This window comes from Microcaecilia unicolor, chromosome 4 (genome assembly GCF_901765095.1).
Source record: "Microcaecilia unicolor chromosome 4, aMicUni1.1, whole genome shotgun sequence".
In the NCBI taxonomy this organism is placed as follows: domain Eukaryota; kingdom Metazoa; phylum Chordata; class Amphibia; order Gymnophiona; family Siphonopidae; genus Microcaecilia; species Microcaecilia unicolor.
The window spans coordinates 138486281-138508693 of NC_044034.1; the positions used below are offsets into that span (position 1 = coordinate 138486281).

Here is a 22413-nt window from a genome sequence, read left to right on the forward strand (position 1 = left end):
ACTTTATCCCATTATATATCCAAGTGCTGGTCTGAATAATCGCTGCTCCCTCGATAAGTAGCACCAGCCAACCTACACCCAGATATTCAGGGGGTTTCCAGATACTGGCACCAAATATTTAAGAATACAAAAGCCTACAGCTGCAGTCTCTATATTACCCTCATAGTATATACTGCCAGTTAAGCACCTTGTATTGAACAGTTAAACTTAGGGGGGAAGTTTTCATGGTGCGGTAAAACATGAGCTTTTACCACATCTTGATTTACCCTGGGGTTCAGCAACCTGTAGTTATCTCAGTACTGCACATTACCAAATCCCGAGGTAAAAAAAATAACTCTGCTTGTGAACCACACCATAAGCAGCATTATTCTAGCGGACTCAGAGCATCAGTCTGCCAAGCCATCCGGTCCCACTTTAACCTCCTCAAACATCAGCGTCACCAAACATCTATGCAGAAGGGTTTCTAAATCAGCCATTGGGAACCAGAGAGATGCTGTTAATTTTCTTTGGGAAAGCTTGCTAGGAAGTGTAGCTAGGAAACTGAATGAGGAAAAGGCGAGGATAGAGTGCCAATAGGAAAACGGTTTTTGTTCGGATAGCTTGAGAGTGAATATATTGGTAGAGAATTTCTATTTAAGAAGGTCTGAGCAGCCAGCTAGCAGAAATGTTAAGCAATAATGTTTAATTAATTCTGTATCTGCATTTATATTTGTAACCCACTTTGAACCTAATTGATGGGGTTTGGCAGAATGTAAGTACTGTATCATCATCATCACTATCACATTCATGCAGGGCTAATTCTCTTTAATTATTCTGGTTATGTGTGATTTTGGATTACAGCACCATTTATTTTTTTGCTTTCAGAATATATTACATAACAAACAAATTGTATGAACAAAAACAAGCAGAACAAAATTCTTGGAAAATAATACAACTTAACCAACAAATATTAGTGTTCCTACTTGCAAAACATTAGACCACATTAAGGGGAGGGGGAGGAGAACAAGAATCAATATAACAAAGTAAGTTGGTCTAAACAAGGAAAAAAGTACAAATATATATGAGTAGTCTCAGCTGAAAATTACTCTAAGTCCAGTATAACTAAGGCTTTGATAATCTGACTGTACCAGCCCCTTTGCCCTCCAAGAAGAAAAGAAGTTGTGAAGGATCATAAAAAACATATTTAGCATTATCCAGCAGAGCAATACATTTACAAGGATATCATAATTGAAACTTTGCTCCCAAAGAGAGGACTTGGGAGTGATAAGACAAAAATCTAACTCTCCTGGTCTGAGTCCATTTGCACACATCTGAGAAGATTGAAATCTTCCCACCCATGAAATCACATCCACCAACATGGAAGAATAACCGAAGCAGGGCTTCTTTGTCTTGCATAAAAATGAAGGAGACAAAGTAGGTCTCTCAACAATTTCTTCAACTGAACTCTTCATCACAGCAGAAATGTGAAGACTATCTGATGAAACATCTTCTAAGTCACCTGCCACTCCTTGACGCTTTACAGGAACAAAGTAGATCTTATGTAGAGGTGGATAATCAGATTTAAAATACCTCAGGCAATCCTTAGGAAATTGATAAAACAAATCCTTAGGACTTGTTAGAATTGTAGGAAAATTCACAATCCTCACATTTAATTGACGAGTGTAATTGTCAAAATTTTCACGTTTCCTCTGAAACATCATTCTATCCTGCTGGGATGTCGACTGAAACTGCTTCAGTTATTTCACTTGTGAGGACATATCTTCAACCTTAGCATTAGTTTGCCCAAGAGAGCACTCCAACTTCAATATACACTCCATGTTATGTTGCACCGTAGGTCTTCAACCAATACATAGCTTATATATAGAATCTATTATAGTCCATATCGCTTCCAAAGTTATCTGAGCAGGTCTTACCAGCGTGGATAGGAACTACATCACTCCCCCGACTTTGTAGCTCCTTCACCACCTAAGATGAGACACATTCTGCAAAGGCAGAGAGTCAAACGCCACTGCTCTTCCTGCCATAAGTTCCAGAGGAACCTGCAGGGGTGGACAGCAGCACTACGGTTGTGTCTCTACACTCCACTGCAGACCCTCTGCTGCTCAGTGCAGGAGGAGGAACTGGACCAGCTGGGCTAAGCGATATGTCGCTCCCAAGGTCAGGACTCTTTCTTGCATCCTGACCACTGGTTCAACCATAGCAGCTGAAAGAAAGCTGGTAATCCCCACCTGGCAAAGTGGACATGCAGACTGTGGGCTGTTGCTAGCCCTCCTCTACAGCACCATTTTGACCTCATGGATGCAGTAAGATGCTGTTGGGGAGGTCATGGAGTGGATGATTTAGGCAGGTCTTTGGGTGGCTTTTTAAACATTTTTCAAGTGGCAGATTCATTGCCTATTCCAAGTAGGACACCATTTTTCATTCATTTTGGATTTTTCTTTTTTTATTTCATTTTATTTTGTTTTAATAAATGAAACAAACAACAGAGAGAACAAGGAAACTAAAATTTTCAGTGATGTGCTCAATCAAACAATATGGTAAAAAATATTTTAACAATACAGGAAATTTGCTACAGAAAACCCTAGCAAACATATTTGGAGAAATTACATGCTCTCTACTTACACATTGAGAGGTTGCCAGGCAGGCCACTGCGCTTTAGCTTTCACAACAGTTAACACTTCATCTCCCTGTAAATAGAAGAAAACATTATATCACCTTTCTTCTGCTAGTAATCTCAATCTACAACAATACACAGGTCAATTTTCAAAGTGAAATATGTAGATAACTACCTTAAGAAGGTATTTCCCTTAGCAAGCACCAATCATGAATTTTCAGTGGCACTATCCAGATAGTACCACTGAATATCCATATAGAATGCTTTGTCACTATCCGGATAGTACCACTGAATACCCAAATAAAACACTTTGGCACTATCCCGATAGTGCCATGAATATCCAAATAGTACGCTTCAGCACTATCCCGATAGTGCCACTAAATATCCATATATAAGGCTTCGGCACTATCCCGACAGTGCCACTGAATATCCATATAGAACACTTCAATATTATCCAGATAGTGCCACCGAATATCCATATAGAATCCTACGGTACTATCCAGATAGTACCACTGAATATCCACACAGAATGCTACGGAACTATTCAGATAGTACCACTGAATATCCACATAGAATGCTATGGTGCCACTGAAGATCCATATAGAACGCTTCAGTACTATCCAGATAGTGCCACTGAATATCTATATAGAACGCTTCAGTACTATCCAGATAGAGCCACTGAACATCCATCTAGAATGCTTCAGTACTATCCAGATACTAGCATTGAATATCCATATAGAACACTTCAGCACTATCTGGTATAACTTGGTCACTGGCAATATTCAGACTAGTCTCTGGATAAGTGACCTGATAAAAGTTAGAATCTCCTTTTTGTTGCCCTAACTTTATCCAGACAATTATCTGGTTAGCAAACTGAATCACCATTAAGCAGATAAATGTCAGCTTGGCCCACTCTGGCACTATCTGAGGCTGTCAGCCAGGTTTTCAATGGTTTTATCTAGATGATGCTTCCAAAAGTCTGCATATGGACCAGGTGAGCGGGACTTATCTAGGTGAGAAAATCCACTAAATATTGATTCCATAGTTTTAAGCCTTGTTTCCTAATATAGAAGACATTCACTGCAAGTAGTTCCACTCGCTGGACTAGAATTCAACCCTTGTTTATGGAATACAGCTGTTTCTGTAAACCTTCACTGACAGCAATGATTTATATGCATTCTGAGTTCTATTACTCTACTGTAGATGAATTGCTCCTACTCTTTCATGATTGACTAACTTTATGGCACTTTTCATGTGAATCTTTGCATTTCACATAAGGAATAATTCAGTTCCAGTTGCTTAACATCTAAAAGCCTCCAGTGCTAGTGCTGACTTTCTGCATGCCCAGTTTTTAAATCTAGAAATCAAAGTTTGGAACAATCTCATTGCTAGAACATGCTTATTGCCTGCAGTCATGCAGTTAATTAATAAGGAATTTACTCTAAAATCTATAGGCCCAGTATTCAGCATCACTTATCTAGGAAGGAGTGACTCCTAGCCCGATAAGACCCACTCACTGGGCCAGTCACTGATTTTGTGGCATGTTCTAGATATTGCCACTGAAAATCATTACTATGCAGTGCCAGGAACATTCAGTGCTGCTATCGACTTCACTAAGTGACCAAATCGAATCGTAGGAATAGTATTAACTGTGGTCATTTAATTATGCACTGATAGCACTGAATATTGGCCAGAACCTGCATAGTTTCCAAAGATGTGAATGCACTCTCCTCTCTCCCACCCTCCAACATGGTCCAACTTCCTTCCCCCTTCCAAACATCCCCCTGAAATCAGAGTCCCATTCCTGACCCCCCCCCCCCCCCCCTTAGTACATGTGTCCACATACACAGTTAGAGCTGAATATCAACATAACCAGCTAAGGTTTCAGTGGTTAAAATCCCCCAGATATTCAGTGCTGGCCTGACATTGAATATCCCGGTTTAATCCCAGTGGCGGACAGCAAAAACGCTTCTCACTGCTGGTTGAATATCAGGCCCAAAAGGTTTTAAAGTCTTTAGCACATTGAGAATTAACATCGTATTTTATGGTAACCAGCTTGCATTATCATTAAGGTACTTTAATACATAGACCTTATAATTTGCAAATGGATGTTGTATAAAACAAACTGCGAAATCACTTCTTAAAGGATCTCTGCTGCAAAATACCATGCTGTGAAAATTATCTATTTAGTTCCCTCAAAGATTTACTAAGCTTCATGCCATGCAATATTTAAGTAGCTCACAGCTGAGAACCATCAAATTATTCCTGTTTTCACTCACAAACAATCCAGAAGAACAGTCATGCATTCTTGTATCTAATGATGTGTTGTGAATATAGAAGACAGCTTATAGTCTGCAGGCTTTTAGACTATCAAAAAAAAATTGGCTCAGCTTTATTTTTCAAATCTGTTTTTTTAATAACAAAGTAAGAGGTACAATAACAAGCTCAAGACTTAAACTAACTCATTAACCCAAAATCCTTACCACATCCCCCCCCCCCCCCAAAAAAAAGCCCTATCCATCACCTCTAGCTATCACGCTATATATATATTGGGTTACATATTCAGCAATCTATTGCGAGCAACTGGAGAGAACATATTCCAAAAAGGAGTCCAGAAGTGCTGAAAATGCAAGCCCATATGGGAAGCTATGTCCTATATGCCCAGTTTTTCCATCCAAAGAAGAATAGTCATATGAGCACGCCATTGCTGTAAAGTCGGAATACAAGGAGAAAGCCAACACAATAAAATGGTCTTCTTCACCATCAATACAGTTTTGGCCCATGAAACCCTTCAGACCCTGCGGTTCCAGAGAAGAAAGTGAGGTGTTATTGAACAGTGACAACAGATCATAGTGTACTCTGCATGTCTAAAGAAAGAAACTGAGGATAACAGCTTACACCAAAAGCCAGCAATAAGTGGGCAATTCCAAAACATGTGGCCCAAGGAAATTCCAGAGGTTTGCATTTCAGACAAGAATCAATAGTTGAAATGCCCATGCGATGTGCTCTGCGAGGGGGGGCTGCTATATAAAGGCAAATTTATATTGTACTTCCCAATGGTTAACATTCTCCTTGAGATGTCAAATACTCAACACATATTCCTGAAAACTAGAAGCAGTAAGATTTATCAAAAGGTCCTCACTCCAGGCCCTGGACAGGCGATCATAATCCAGCTCAGCAACTGTGTCCCTGATATGTCGATGATAAGACAGGGGCACACTAAGTTAGGCTCCCAAAGTGTAAGCTGAGGCCAGCTCCTTCTGGACATCTTTATTCAAATCTTCCTAGGCCAGGCTGGCCACGTTAGTGTCACAGTTCCATATATGCAAGAGAGTCCATTTCTAATAAACCAAATTCCTGTTTCAAATCTTGAAAGGATTTTATGTGTCCATCATCAATGACCACGTGGAACAAGTAATGAATACCCTTGCGCTGCTACTATTGAAAGACTGAAGAGCGCTGCCCAGAAGGAAACACAGCATGATGATGGAAAGCTAAAAAGGGGGTCCCGGGTCACTCTCACTGAAAATGATGGTGACCAAATATCCAGTGCCACACTGCTTTAGCTGTGGGCAGCAAATGAGAATCTTTTAGTACGGAAGACATCTGCCCCCTTGGCAATATGTAGAAGACAACTGAAATGAATATCCTCCATCAACTGAGTCTCCAAAGTAGTAAAAGAGAAATCCGAAGTTTTGCAAAACCAGTCATTAATATGTCTCATTCCACAGGCAACAGTCAGATGTCAAATACTCAAGAGGCCCAAGACATCCAGGGCCGATAGTGTCTGAATAGAGGACATAGGTAGGTCACAGGTGCAATTTACAGGCATTGCTTATAAAAGCAATGTGTATGTGTACACAGTCAGGCTTATTTTCGAAAGAAAAGGGCGCCCATCTTCTGACACAAATCGGAAGATGGCGTCCTTCTCTCATGGTCGCCCAAATCGGCATAATTGAAAGCCAATTTTGGCTGCCCTCAACTGCTTTCTGTTGGGGGGACAACCAAAGTTCACGGGGGCGTGTTGGCAGCATAGCAAAGACGGGACTGGGGCATGCTTAAGAGATGGGCGTCCTTGGCCAATAATGGAAAAAAGAAGGGCGTCCCTGATGAGCACTTGGCCGACTTTTGTTTGGTCCATTTTTTCTTGTGACCAAGCCTCAAAAAGGTGCCCGAACTGACACAAACCCAAATCCCCTTACTCCCCTAGTGGTCACCAACACCCTCCCACCCTATAAAAAAAAGAAATTCCAGCCTCTATGCTAGCCTCAAATATCATACCCAGCTCCATGACAGCAGTATGCAGGTCCCTGGAGCAGTTTTAGTGGGTGCAGTGCACTTCAGGCAGGCGGACCCAGGCCCATTCCCCCCCTACCTGTTACACTTGTGCTGGTAAATGTGAGCCCTTCAAAACCCACCACAAACCCACTGTACCCACATGTAGGTGCCCCCCTTCACCCCTTAGGGCTATGGTAGCGGTGTACAGATGTGGGGAGTGGGATTTTTGGGGGGTTTGGGGGGGCTCGGCACACAAGGTAAGGGAGCTATGCACCTGAGAACAATTTGTTAAGTCCACTGCAGTGCCTCCTAGGGTGCCCAGTTGGTGACCTGGCATGTCAGGGGGACCAGTGCACTACGAATGCTGGCTCCTCCCATGACCAAATGGCTTGGATTTGATCGTTTCTGAGATGGGCGTCCTTGGTTTCCATTATCGCCAAAAACCGTGAATGACCATCTCTAAGGACAACGTAAGGACGACCATCTCTAAGGTCGACCTAAATGTTGAGATTTGGGCATCATCGACCGTATTATTGAAATGAAAGATGGACGCCCATCTTGTTTCAATAATACGGGTTTCCCCGCCCCTTCACGGAGCAGTCCTGCGAGGACAGCCTTAGGAAAACTTGGGCGCCCCGTTCGATTATGCCCCTCCACATCTCCCAAACATTTGCAACTACTCTCAGGCTGGAAGAAATATCTACAGCTTCAATCTAGGTAAGATTTCTGCCTTAAGATAAATATAGGCACCTAACTGGCCTTTATGGAAAGATAGACATGGGGAAGCCACAGCTGGCCCCAGGACTGGTAGCATGGAATCTTGCTACTATTTGGGATTGTGTCAGGTACTTGTGATCTGGATTGGGCACTGTTGGAAGCAGGATACTGGACTGGATGAACCATTGGTCTGACCCAGTGTGGCTATTCTCATGTTCTTAAGACTTGTTACATTATTACTCTCCACATCCAAATTATACATTTAGGGGCAATTCTATGACTGGGCACCAAACTTAAGTGCATAGACGTAGCATGATGAGCACAGATTCTATAATGGCATCTGGGCACCAAGATTCTGTTCTAGAATTACTAGCGTAAATCAGAACATAAGAGTAGTCATACTGGGTCAGACCAATGGTCTATGCAGCCCAGTATCCTGTTTCCAAACAGTGTCCAAGCCAGGCCACAAGTACCTGGCAGAAACCCAAATCATAACAACATTCCATGCTACAAATCCCAGGGCAACAAGTAGCTTCCCAATGTCAGTCTCAATAGCAGACTGTGGACTTTTCCTCCAGGAACTTATCCAAACCTTTTTTTAAACCCAGATACACTAACCACTGTTACCACATCCTCCAGCAAAGAGTTCCAGAGCTTAACAATTCATTGAATGAAAATTATTTACTCCTATTTGTTTTAAAAGTATTTCCATGTAACTTCCTTGAGTGTCCCATAGTCTTAGTACTTTTGGAACGAGTAAAAAAATCTATTTACTTCTACTTGTTCCACACCACTCAGGATTTTGTAGACCTCAATCATATCTCCCCTCATCCGTCTCTTTCCCAAGCTGAAGAGCCCTAACCTCTTTAGCTTTTCGTCATACGAAAAGAGTTCTGGGAATAGTTCTTATATTTTTCTTGATCCTACTAATTTGGAAATGTTTTTAATGGAAAAAGAGAAAGGTAGTTCTTTATAAATTGTTTCCTTTTTAAGGTTTCTTTTTATAGCAGGGTTCTTTCTTGGAATTATAGATAATAATATTAGTCTGATGAGGTTTTTCTTATATATTATTTCCTTTAATAGAAAGCAATGATTGCATTCTTCAGTTCTCCTTAACGTGGGCTTGTATGCATTCTTGTGTATGACATATATTTTGTTTGGAATTGTTTCTTTAAGTATAATTCTGTAATGTTTCTATTGTAACATTTCAGATTATATCAATTTAAAAAAAACATTTGCAAGTAATCCAAAATACTACCGTCAGACTTCTTTACAATGCAAGAAAGTCTGATCACGTTTCTCCTCTGTTAGTAGAAGAACATTGGCTGCCAGTCTTGCACATCATGTTTATGTAGCCAGCATTCCAATTTATTTATCCTCTGTGCTTATTCTATACTAGTAAAAAAAGGCCCGTTTCTGACACAAATGAAACGGGCACTAGCAAGGTTTTCCTCGGAGTGTGTATGTTTGAGAGAGTGTGCGTGAGAGTGACTGTGTGTGAGAGAGAGCGTGAATGTGCGAGTGTGTGTGTGTGACAGAGAGAGAGTGAGACTGGGTGCGAGTGTATCTGTGAGAGAGAGACTGTGTGTGTGAGAATGAGAGTGTGTGCCAGGGCCCCCCCCCTCGCAGTTCCAGGCCCCCCTCCCTCCCTCCCCCCTCCGAGTTTCAGTGTCCCCCTCCCTCCCATTTCCAGGGTCCCCCCCTCCTTCTGTCCCTCCCAGTTCCAGGGTCCCATGGAACTGGGAGGGAGGGGGGACGGAGAACTTTGGAGGAGTGACGTCAGCAGGTGGTTACGATCCCAGTGAGACACATTGGAATGTTGGAGGAGCAAATTATTATATTAGATCATCCAGTGCATGCTTGGAGATCTGCACACCAGAATCTCCTATATGCTCTATTTACTAGGCTATGGTTGGATGACTGGTGCTCCACATATTTTTGCTGTGTAGCTCCTATGCTTTGGAGTGCTCTCTCCTTGGCCTTGCAATTAAAGCCCTCAGAGAAGTTGTTTAAGGCAGGGCTAAAGACCTGGCTTTTATCTCAGGCATGTGTTTGGTTAATCTTTTATAATCTGCAATTCTATGTATACTCTTCAGCATCATTGTCTGTCATTTTCCCTTCTGTTTCATCCTGGTATATCTCTGCAATATTGACATTTGGTTCTAGCATTGCTTCTTGGATTTTAATTGTATTGTACAATTGCAAGCTCCCCTACACAGACCATTCTCCTCTCTTTTCTCTTTTTGTCTTCATCTATGTTTAAGATTTGCTTGTTCTCCCTTTATACTCAGTTTTTATATTTCACATTATGTAAACCACCACGATTTTATGTTTAATTCTTTTTATTCAGAAAGTTGATTCAATGTATGCAATACAGTACAACAAAGAAGCAAATCAAAACTGTGACTTAATTCTAGCAACAATATTTTATACCCGACCACTACAACAATCCAACCCCTTTCTTCCCTTGTCCCTTAACTGCCTAGTCTCTGAAAATCAATATCTTTATTATATATTCAAAACTCTACTTCGAGCCAATGCTGATAATAAGTTCCAAAAGGACTCTCAAGAGAATGCATACACTGAAGTGATTTATAACCAGATTTGTATACCAGCAGTATTCCTGGGCTAATTTTCAAAACAGAAGTACATATGTATTTGTGTTCTGAAAATTCACTAAAATCTACACAGAGAAAACCATATATATGCTTTATATCTGTGTATACGGATACTGCAGGATACTCAATGCTTTGTCTACTTTAACTATCCACAGAAAGAAAAATTTCTGCAAAGAAAACACTCATGGCAATTTTTTTTTGCAGACATGTTAATATAATTCATTTAGTCCTAGCAATAGGGCAAAACCCTTATGTTATATAGATCTACCAAATAAAGTGGACTGAACGTAACACATTTGAATAATAGAAGGATTTGTAGATTATAAAAATCAACAGAAAGGGAACTACCTGTGTGTTTATAGCAATCCAGTGGGGATATCCTGAAAACCTTTACTTCCTGTGTGCCCAGAGGACTGGGTTGAAAACCCCGAGTTTATAGTATCGTACTGTCCTATAGCTATTTCCGCTCCCATGCACATATTGAGACATAGCTGATATATTATGATGGATATGTCTTTGAATGATCATGATTCTGGCATAAATTGCTTAGTGGACAGTCATAGAAATTCAATTTATCACTCTATTCAGAAATAGCCATAAGATGACATTTCTAATTAGAAAGCTAATAGAGTTTTCAAGTATAATATTTCTTCCAGCAGACTGAAGAAATCAGACTCTGGTTAATAATTAAAGTTAAACCTGCTTCATAATTCTTAATTAAGCATAGAATGAATTAAGATGATTCCCAGAGGAAAAATAGACAATAGTATAGCAAGTACTGCAGCAATGACAGTGTGTTTGTGTGATTTGCTTGAATATTCTCATTAGACCCATGAAAACAAAATAAATGAGCTAAAAGCAAAGCAGATAACAGCAGATAAAGACTAGCCTGCCAGTGAGGTGCTCAGGGTTCAAGGTAATCTGCTGCATGACGGAAATGAGAAGGTGCACCCCTCCTACCACTGGGGGCCAGGGACCAGCAAGGGTGAAAGTATGTGGGGGAATTGACAGATGTTTGGGACAGAAGCTGTAGGTGGGTGTCTAGGACTAGACAGAGGTAAAGAGTATGGTATGTAGGGCTGGGAATTACATCTAAGGTGTATAGGTATTTGGAACAAAAGCAAGAATTGTGAGTGGATGTTTGAGTTGGGAGAGCAAGGGCTGCACATGTGTGTGTGTTACTATGTCCTGGTATATCACTATTTATTTATTTATATTTTGCTCACACCTTTTCAGTAGTAGCTCAAGGTGAGTTACATTCAGGTAGACTGGATATTTCTCTGTCCCAGGAGGGCTCACAATCTAAGTTTGTACTTGAGGCAATGGAGGGTTGAGTAACTTGCCCAAGATCACAAGGAGCAGCAGTGGGATTTGAACCAGCCACCTCTGGATTTCAAGGCCAGTGCTCTAACCACTAGGCCACTCCTCCACTCCACTATGTTATGTTATAGTATGTCAATGTTACAGTAAGTCACTATGTTTACAGTAATTTACTATGTCACTATCAGGCTTATTTTCGAAAGGGATCGCCGGCGATCTTCCGACACAAATCGGGAGATCGCCGGCGATCTCCTGATCCCGGCCAAATCGGTATTATCGAAAGTCAATTTTGGCCGGCTTCAACTGCTGTTTCGTCGCGGCGCCAGCCAACCTTCAAGGGGGCGTGTTGGTAGGGTAGTGAAGGCAGGGTGGGGGGGCGGGGCCATGGGTACGAGATGGCCGGCTTCACCTTATAAAAGAGGCCGAGCATTTCACCGGCCGGACTTGGTCCATTTATTTTTAGGACCAAGTTTGGAAAAAGTGCCCCAACTGACCAGATGACCACCGGAGGGAAGCAGGGATCACCTCCCCTTACTCCCCCCCCCAGTGTTCATCAACCCCCTCCCACCCAAAAAAAAAACAACTTTTTGCCAGCCTGTAATGTCATACCCAGCTCCTTGACAGCAGTATGCAGGTCCCTGGAGCAGTTTTTAGTGGGTGCAGTGCACTTCAGGCAGGTGGACCCAGGCCCATCCCCCCCTACCTGTTCCACTTGTGATGGTTAATGTAGAGCCCTCCAAACCCCCCCCCCCAAACCCACTGTACCCACATGTAGGTGCCCCCATTCACCTCTTAGGGCTATGGTAATGGTGTAGAGTTGTGGCGAGTGGGTTTTGGGGGGGATTTGGGGGGCTCAGCACACAAGGGTGCTATGTACCTGGAAGCTATTTTGGGTTTTTTTTTTCAATTTTAAGTGCCCCCTAGGGTGCCCGGTTGGTGTCCTGGCATGTGAGGGGGGCCAGTGCACTACAAATGCTGGCTCCTCCCATGGCCAAATGCCTTGCATTTCACCGGGTTTGAGATGGCCGGGCCCGGTTTCCATTATGGCTGAAAAGCGAAGCCAGCCATCTCATATAAACCTGGCGATCCTTCTCTAAACCCGGTGAGTGATTTGGCCGGCGCCAAGCGTATTTCAAAAATATGCTTGGCTCCGCCCACTTATGGCGCCGGCCCTGAAGATGGCCGGCCATCGATTATGCCCCTCTATATTATGTCACTGGATTACAGTAAATGACTACGTTACTAAGGAGCTTATTTTCAAAACTCATGGACCTCTCAAAAGGCTGAAATGCATGTCCATGTGCTTGTAAAGTTCAAGTATAAATTTTGCAAAAGCAGAAAATGGATGTCCAACTGGGTGTCTGAGTGGGATTAGGGAGAGCCTGAAATCTAGATATACAAGAGCGATTAGCAAAGGGGAAAGGTCCCAGAAAACTTTCTTTCTGAGAGAAGAGGACATTTCTCTGGGTAAGAGAACATTTTTTGTACTCTATGCATTGGTGATTTAAAGGTTGTGGTTTAAAAGAGGTAAGGTAGGTTTAATGATAAAGACAGTTAGAACTTTAAAAAGCAAACTTTATTAACTAGTCTCCCTACCATTTTCCATATAGATCTTAAACCTTGAACTACAGAATACAGCAGCCTCTAGAAGGCACATTAGGGCTAGTTCAGTCTTTATTCCTGCACATTCTGCCGAACTTCCACCCACCGCTAGCATAACTCTTTATTTATGGTCTTAACTTATATTCAATTATTCTAATTAGGGTAACAAGAGGGGAGTTTTTTTTAGATTTTTAATTGCATTTCATTATTTTCTGAGAAGCAAACACTAAATAAATCACACAATATACCATATAATCTTTAAGGTTCTTAACAGCACAATACTAAAATGCAGACAAGTCCAGCAGCAAGAGGGCTGCTATCCAGTCTTTTGCACTGAGTGTCACATGTATAATTATCTCCCAGTTGGTGAGAGGTTATTTGTGCCCAATGCAAAGAGCTCCTAGCTCTCAGAGAATGAATCAGTTCTCTTGAGGCTACAGTAACAGACTTGGAGCAGCTGAGGGAGACAAAGAGGTACACAGAGGAGGCCTGCAGTCTGGCAGCTCCTGTGCTGCCTTGGAGGAGAGAGGTCTCCTAGAAAGACGGCATCACCCTGATGAAGCAGGAAGTAATCCTGTGGTCAGGACCTGCCCATCAGGGAATGCAATATCCTCTTGCAATGTCGATGTATCTCCTGGAGCTTCTGTCCAGGAGGGAAGGGTTAGGTCAGCTGTTGCAGTTGGTGATACGATTATTAGGCATTTTAGATAGCTGGGTGGCTGGTAGGCATTAGGATCACCTGGTCACTTCCCTGCCTGGTGCAAGGACGGCAGACTTCATGCGTCACCTAGATAAGATTTTAGATAGTGCTGAGGAGGATCCTTCTGTCTTGGTACATGTGGGTACCAATGACATAGTAAAATGTGGGAGGGAGGTTCTGGAAGCCAAATTTAGGCTCTTAGGTAGAAAGCTGAAATCCAGATCCTTAAGAAATGATCCCCATTTCACACGTAGGACCCAAGAGGCAGGCAGAGCTCCGCAGTCTCAATGCATGGTTGAGGCAATGGTGCAAGGATGAGGGATTTAAAATTGTTAGAAACTGGACAACATTCTGGGGAAGGGGGTTCCTGTTCTGAAAGGATGGGCTCCACCTTAACTGGGATGGAACCAGGCTGCTAGCACTAGCATTTGAAAAGGAGCTAGAGCAGATTTTAAACTAAAATAGAGGGGGTATCCTACAGTCACCAAGGAGCATATGGTTCGGTGTAGGGTATCCTCAAAGGATACTATTGAAACAGGACATTTAGGTAATCCCAGTAATGGTGAAAGACAGCTAGGATTGTTTAATGGGAGAACAGAGTAAAGAATGCAAATGATCACCATCAACTTCAAAGCAGCTTGTAGATGCAAGGGGGAAAAAAACCACAATTTGAAGTGTCTATGTACAAATGCTAGAAGCATAAAAATAAGATGGGAGAGTTGGAGTATATAGCATTAAATGAAGGGATAGATACAATAGGCATCTCAAAGACCTGGTGGAAGGAGGACAATCAATGGGACACTGCATTATCAGGGTATAAATTATATTCCAATGATAGAGTGGATCAAATTGGAGGGGGGAGGGGGTTGTGCTATATGTTAAAGAGGGAATTGAGTCAAACAAAATAAATATTCTACATTAAACAGACAGCAGCGTGGAATCCTTGTGGATAGAAATTCCATATGTGAAGGGAAAAAGTATACTGGTAGGGCTGTACTACTGAAATTAGGAGAGATGACAAATTGGGCAACATTAAATAATGGGTGATTTCAATTACCCCAGTACTGACCAGATAAATGATACATCGGGGAGTGATATGGAGGTAAAATTCTTAGATATAATAAATGACTGCTTCTTGGAGCAACTGGTCCACGACTCAACAAGAGATGCAGCTATTTTAGTTCTAGTTCTTAGTAGAATGCAGGACATGGTATGAGAGGTAATGATGTTGGATCCGCTGGGAAACAGTGATAATAACATGATTAAATTTGAGTTAATATCTAGAGTGAAGTCGCTAAAGAAATCTACAGTAGCAGCATTTAATTTTCGAAAGGGCGACTATGAGAAAATGAGGAAAATGGTTAAAAAGAAACTGAAAGGGCCACAAAGGTTAGGAATTTAAATCAAGCATGGACATTATTTAAAAATACCATCATGGAAGCCCAGACCAGATGTATTCCACGTATTAAAGGTGGAAAGAAGAGCAAATGATAGCCAGCATGGTTAAAAGATAAAATGAAAGAGGCTATTAGAACCAAAAGAGCATCTTTTAAAGAATAGAAAAAGGATCCGAATGAAAAAATTAAGAAGCAACATAAGCAGTGTCAAGTTAGATGCAAAGCATTGATAAAGAAGGCTAAAAGAGAATATGAACAAAAACTAGCTGTGGAGACAAAAACTCATAGTAACACCTTTTTCATATACATCAGAAGCAGAAAGCCTGTGAAGGAATCAGGGAGGACAAGGCCATAGTTGAGATATTGCATGAATTCTTTGCTTCAGTCTTTAAGGAAGAAGATGTAAGTGTTCTACCTGTACAGATATGGATTTCAAGGGTGACGATGTGGAGGAAGTGAAAGAAATCTCTGTGAACCTGGAAGATGTACTGAGCCAAATTGACAAGTTAAAGAGTGATAAATCACCTGGAAAAGATGGCATACACCCAAGGGTACTGAAATAACAAACATGAAATTGCTGATCTGTTTTTAGTGATCTGTAACCTGTCATTAAAATCATGTGTAGTACCTGAAGATTGGAGGGTTGCCAATGTAACGCCAATTTTTTAAAAATGTTTCCAGAGGTGATCCATGAAATTACAGGCCAGTAAGCCTGACTTCAGTACCGGCAAAAAATAGTGGAAACTATTATAAAAAATAAAATTACAGAACATATAGAAAAAGATATAAAACTCAATGCAGAAAAAACCCAGTGCCTAATACTCACCTCCCAACACAACAAGAAAGAATTCACCGCCATTAACACACCAACTCTAAACCTTCCTATCTCAAAAACCCTAAAAATTCTAGGAGTCACCATTGATCGACACCTAACACTAGAGAACCACACGAAAAACACAACCAAGAAGATGTTCCACTCAATGTGGAAATTAAAAAGAATAAGACCTTTCTTCCCAAGGAGTGTTTTCCGCAACCTGGTACAATCAATGGTGCTCAGTCATCTAGACTATTGCAACGCACTATATGCCGGCTGCAAAGAACAAATAATCAAGAAACTCCAGACAGCCCAGAACACTGCAGCTAGACTCATATTTGGCAAACCAAAATTTGAAAGTGCCAAGCCCTTATGAGAAAAATTACACTGGCTCCCACTTAAGGAACGCATCACGTTCAAAATATGCTCACTGGTTCACAAAATTATCCAAGGAGACGCACTAGCTTACATGTGAGACCTGATAGACCTACCACCTAGGAATGCCAAAAGATCATCCCGCACATTCCTTGATCTGCACTTCCCCAGCTGCAAAGGAATGAAATACAAACTAATGCATGCATCAAACTTTACCTACCTGAGCACACAGTTATGGAACGCACTGCCACGCAGCTTGAAATCGATCTACGAAAGAACGAACTTCCACATATTACTGAAGACCCATCTCTTTAATAAAGTGTATCACAAAGATCAACCAATTTGAATATGCACAACTCGCCCATCTATATTCAGAACTGTTTCTTAATATCTGCTTGTATACTATTACTTTGTTTTATTATCATCATGCTGACCAAGATCCTGCAATAGTAAATGTTTATTTACTAACATTCTTCCACTACTCATGATGTATTGTAAGGCACTTTGAGCCTGCAAAGAGGTGGGATAAGGTGGGATACAAATGCAACAAATAAATAAATAATGGGACAGTCAGCATGGGTTCAGCTTCATCAATTAACAAGAGGGCAGTGTTAAATGGCCATTTTTCTCAATGGAGGAGGGTGAAAAGTGGAGTGCCACAAGGATCTGTACTGGGACTGGTGTTATTTAACATATTTATAATTTATCTGGAAAATGGAATGACGAGCGAGGTGATTAAATTTGCAGATGACACAAAACTATTGTCAAAAAACATATGTATTGTGAAAAATTGCAGGAAGGAAACTGGAAGACTGGGCATCCAAATGGCAGATTAAATTTAATGTGGACAAACGCAAAGTGATGAACATTGAGAAGAAAAATCTGAATCAGTTACCTGATGCTAGGGTCCACCTTAGGAGTCGGCAGTCAAGAAAAAGATCTAGGTGTCATTGTAGATAATATGCTGAACTCTTCTGCCCAGTGTGCGGCAGCAGCTAAAAAGCAAACGGTATGCCAGGAATTATTAGGAAAGGGATGCAAAATAAGACCAAGAATATTATAATGCCTCTGTATCGCTCCATGGTGCGACCTCACCTTGAGTATTGCATTCAGTTCTGGTGACCATATCTCAAAAAAGATATAGTGGAATTAGAAAAGGTTCAAAAGAAGAGTGACCAAAATGATAAAGAGGATGGAACTCCTCCCATATGAGGAAAGATTAAAGAGGTTAGGGCTCTTCAGCTTGGAAAATGAGACAGCTGAGGGGGATATGATTGAGGTCTATAAAATCCTGAGTGGTGTAGAATTGATTTTTCACTCTTTCAAAAAGTACAAAGACCAGGGGACATTCAATGAAATCATATGGAAATATTTTTAAAACAAATAGGAGGAAATATTTTTTCACTCAAGAATAGTTAACCTCTGGAACTCGCTACCGGAGGATGTGGTAACAGCGGCTAGTGTATCTGGGTTTAAAAAAAGGTTTGCGTAAGATCCTGAAGGAAAAGTCCATAATCTGCTATTGAGATGGACATGGGAGAAGCCACTGCTTGCCCTGGAATTGGTAGAGTGGAATTTTGCTGCTAATTTGCTTTCTGCTAGGTACTTGTCAGCTGGATTGACCACTGTTGGAAATAGGATACTGGGCTAGATGGACCGTTGGTCTGATCCAGTATTGCTATACTTTTATGTGATTACTACAGGGGTATAAACATCGATGTCTAAAAAGGACAGCCTTATTTAGGCTGATAGCTTCAGGTATTACAGTCTTTTTTAACAAATAGGACGTAGATTTGAGGAATAGCTTAGTGGTTAGTAGAGTGGACTGTAAACTCAGGGATCCAGATTCAATTCCCACTTCGACTCTTTTTTTTAATATGTAGTTTATGTAATTGTGAGCCCTCTAGAAATAGAAAAGTATCTATTGTACCTAAGTATTTAAGTAATTAGAAGCCTAAAGGCTATAGAAGTGATGTACAGTAGGTATGTTGCTGATCCTGGAGAGTTCACAATTACAAAATAAAAGAGTTAAAGTGGGATTTGAATAAGAGTCTGTTTGTTCATTGTCCACTGCACTAGCCACTAGGCTTCTCCTCTGCTCTGCATAGATACTGGTATAGCCAGTCTTAAAGAATGCTGCCATATAGACGTCCATGTTCCTTGTTTTTCATGTTCATAATTTGTAAAATGAATGCTCATTCTGGATGATTCCAGTGTATGAACGTACATCTCACAATTTTTCAAATAGGAAATTGTGACCTATTTCCTGTTTGAAAATACATATGAGATGGACGACCCATACAATGTCTCTCTAAGTTATATAACTATGCATGTTGGGCACTGAGAAGAGGTAAGTTTAGCACTAATTGTGCCTACCTCCTGCAGTGTTGTCGTGTTCTTTCCAGAAGTGTAGCCAGGTTTTGATGGCAGAGGGAGCAGCCTTTTTGTAGAATAGATGTCAGTGTGAAGCTGAAGGGTTGATCTGCATATTCAAAAATCTGTATTGGGGAGCAGCTGCTCCCCTTGCACCCCACTAGATATGCCTCCTGTTCTCTCTCAATCTTATTTTGACACTGCTGCCTCATGGAGTCAGTGGCTTGATCTCAGACTCTTATTGTGAGACTTGAACTTGTGCTAGAAGGAAATAATGCATTTCAGTGCTACTCTGGTTGATGGCAGTAGCTTATATGAACATGTCCATGCTCAGGAGTCAGTGTTTTGCATTACTGCTTTTTCTCCATAGCCACCTAATTCTGGCTTATAACAGTGGTCCAGTGCTTCTTTAATTCGTCTCCTGATCATCTGCTTAGATCTGGGCAGAGTTAAGGGGTGAGCTAGTGAGGCACTGACTCTGAACACCCAAACTTGAGGACACCAAAATAATAAGAAACAGCATAAGGAATGGCAAGTCAAATGCAAAGTGCTGATGAGGAAGGCAAAGAGGGACTTTGAAAGAAAGATTGAATTGGAGGCAAAAACACATAGTAAAATTCATTTTTTAGGTATATTAAAAGCAAGAAGCTGGCAAAAGAATCAGTTGGACTGCTAGATGATAGAGGGATAAAGTGGGGATTCAGGAAAGACAAAGCCATAGCAGAGAGATTAAATGAATTCTTTGCTTCAGTCTTCACCGAGGAAGATTTGGGAACGATACAGGTGCCAGAAATGGTATTCAAAGCTTACAAGTCAGAGAAACTGAATAAAATCTCAATAAACCTGGAAGATGTAATTGCACAATTTGACAAATTGATGAGTAGCAAATCATCTGGACCGGATGGTATTCATCCCAGAATACTGACAGAATTGAAAAATGAACTTGCAGAACTATTCTTGTAATATGTAATTTATTTTTAAAATCAAGCATGGTACCAGAACATTGGAGGGTGGCCAACGTAATGCTGATTTTTCAAAAAGTTTCCAGAGGTGATCCAGGAAATTATAGACTGGTGAGCCTGATGTCGGTGCCAGGCAAAATGGGAGAGACTATTATAAAGAACAAAATTACAGAGCATGTTCAAAAGCATGAATTAATGAGGCAAAGCCAACATGGATTTAGTGAAGGGAAATCTTGCCTCACCAATCTATTACATTTCTTTGATAGGGTGAACAAACATGTGGATAAAGGTGAGCCGGTCAATGTTGTGTATCTCAGTTTTCAAAAGGTGTGTAACAAAATACCTCATGAAAGACTCCAGAGGAAATTGCAGAGTCATGGGATTGGAGGTATTGTTCTACTGTGGATTAAAAACTGGTTAAAAAATAGAAAACAGAGAGTAGGGTTAAATGGTCAGTATTCTCTATGGAGGAGGGTAGATAGTGGGGTCCCTTAGGGGTCTGTGCTGGGAACTCTAATTTTTAACATATTTATAAATGATCTAGAGATGGGAGTAACTAGTGAGGTAATAAAATTTGCTGACAACACATAGTTATTCAAAGTTGTTAAATGGCAAGAGGATTGTAAAAAATTACAAGAGGACCTTACAAGACTGGGAGACTGGGCATCCAAATGGCAGATGACGTTTAATGTGAGTGACTGCAAAGTGATGCATGTGGGAAAGAGGAACCCGAACTATTGCTACGTAATGCAAGGTTCCACATTAGGAGTCACTGACCAGGAAAGGGATCTAGGTGTCATCGTTGATGGTATGTCAAAATCCTCTGCTCTAAGTGTGGCGGCAGTTAAGAAAGCAAATAGAATGTTAGGTATTATTAGAAAAGGAATGGAAAACAAAAAAGGACATTATAATGCCTTTGTATTGCTCCATGGTGCGAGTGCACCTTGAATATTGTGTGCAATTCTGTTCACCGCATCTCGAGAAAGATATAGAGGGGAATAATCGAATGCTAACGCCCATCTCCATGGGCTTCTATCTCCGAGAACGGGTATGTGAAGGGGCGGGACAAACCATAGTTTCGAAAAAAATGGGCGTCCATCTTTTTGTCAATAATGCAGTTTGTGCCAGTCAAATGCATCGGATTTGTGCGGATTTGAGCTGGGCGGTATCGTTTTTCAGCGATAATGGAAACTGAAGGCACCCAGCTCAAAAACGAACAAATCCAGGCATTGGGTCGTGGGAGGGGCCAAGATTCGTAGTGCACTGGTCCCCCTCACATGCCAGGACACCAACCGGGCACCCTAGGGGGCACTTGTAACAATTTTAAAAAAAGTTAACTACCTCTGAAGTCCATAGCTCCCTTCCCTTGGGTGCTCAGCCCCCCAAATCCCCCCCAAAACCCACTGCCCACAACTCTACACCATTACCATAGCACTTATGGCTGAAGGGGGGCACCTAGATGTGGGTACAGTGGGTTTTGGGGGTGGTTTGGAGGGCTCCCATTTACCACCACAAGTGTAACAGGTAAGGGGGGATGGGCCTGGGTCCCCCTGTGTGAAGTCCACTGCACCCACTAACAACTGCTCCAGGGACCTGCATACTGCTGTGATGGAGCTGGGTATGACATTTGAGGCTGGCATGCAGGCTGGAAAAAAAAAGTTTTTAAAGTTGTTTTTTTTGGGGTGGAAGGGAGTTAGTGACCACTGGGGGAGTCAGGGGTGGTCATCCCCAATTCCCTCCGGTGGTCATCTGGGCATTTAGGGCACTTTTTTGGGACTTGTTCGTGAAAAAAAAAAGGGTAAAAAAAGTGACCCAAATTTGCGCTAAAAATGCCTTTCTTTTTTCGATTATCGGCCGAGGATGCCCATCTCTCCTCGGACGATAAACACGCCCCAGTCCCACCTTCACCATGCCTCCGACATGCCCCCATCAACTTTGGCCGTTTCCGCGACAGATTGCAGTTGAAGACACCCAAAATCAGCTTGCGATTATACCGATTTGGGCGCCCATGGGAGAAAGACACCCATCTCCCGATTTAGGTCGAAATATGGGCGTCTTTCTCTTTCGAAAATAAGCTGGATAGTGGAATTAGAAAAGATACAGAGAAAGGTGACAAAAATGGTAAAGGGGATGGGACGACTGCCCTATGACGAAAGGCTAAAGTGGCTAGGGCTGTTCAGCTTGGAGAAAAGATGGCTGAGAGGACATATAATAGAGGTCTATAAAATAATGCGTGAAGTGGAACAGGTAAATGTGAATCGCTTGTTTACTATTTCCAAAAATATTAGGACAAAGGGGCAACACAATGAAGCTACAAAGTAGTAAATTTAAAATGAATCGGAGAAAATATTTCTTCACTCAACATGTAATTAAACTCTGGAATTCATTGGAGGAGAATGTGGTAAAAGCAGTTAGCTTAGTGGGATTTTAGAAAAAGATTTGGATAGCTTCCTAAAAGGAAAGTCCATAAGCCATTATTAAAATCCACTGCTTATTTCTAAGATAAGCAGCATAAAATGTATTATACTATTTTGGGATCTTGCCAGGTTCTTGTAACCTGGTTTGGCCACTGTTGGAAACAAGATGCTGGGCTTGATGGACCTTCGGTCTGTCCCAGTATGGCAATACTTATGCTCTTATGCG

General features: G+C 41.4%; 1 protein-coding gene across 2 annotated transcripts in view; it reads right to left on the bottom strand.

Moving 5' to 3' along the window:
- Positions 1 to 22413, bottom strand: part of SPON1 (spondin 1) — a 170224-nt gene that overhangs the window by 91202 nt on the left and 56609 nt on the right. For both annotated transcript variants that reach the window (XM_030200636.1, XM_030200635.1), the window contains exon 7: positions 2623 to 2687. In XM_030200636.1, the coding sequence (XP_030056496.1) occupies positions 2623 to 2687 (65 nt within the window). The remainder of the gene's footprint in view (positions 1 to 2622; positions 2688 to 22413) is intronic.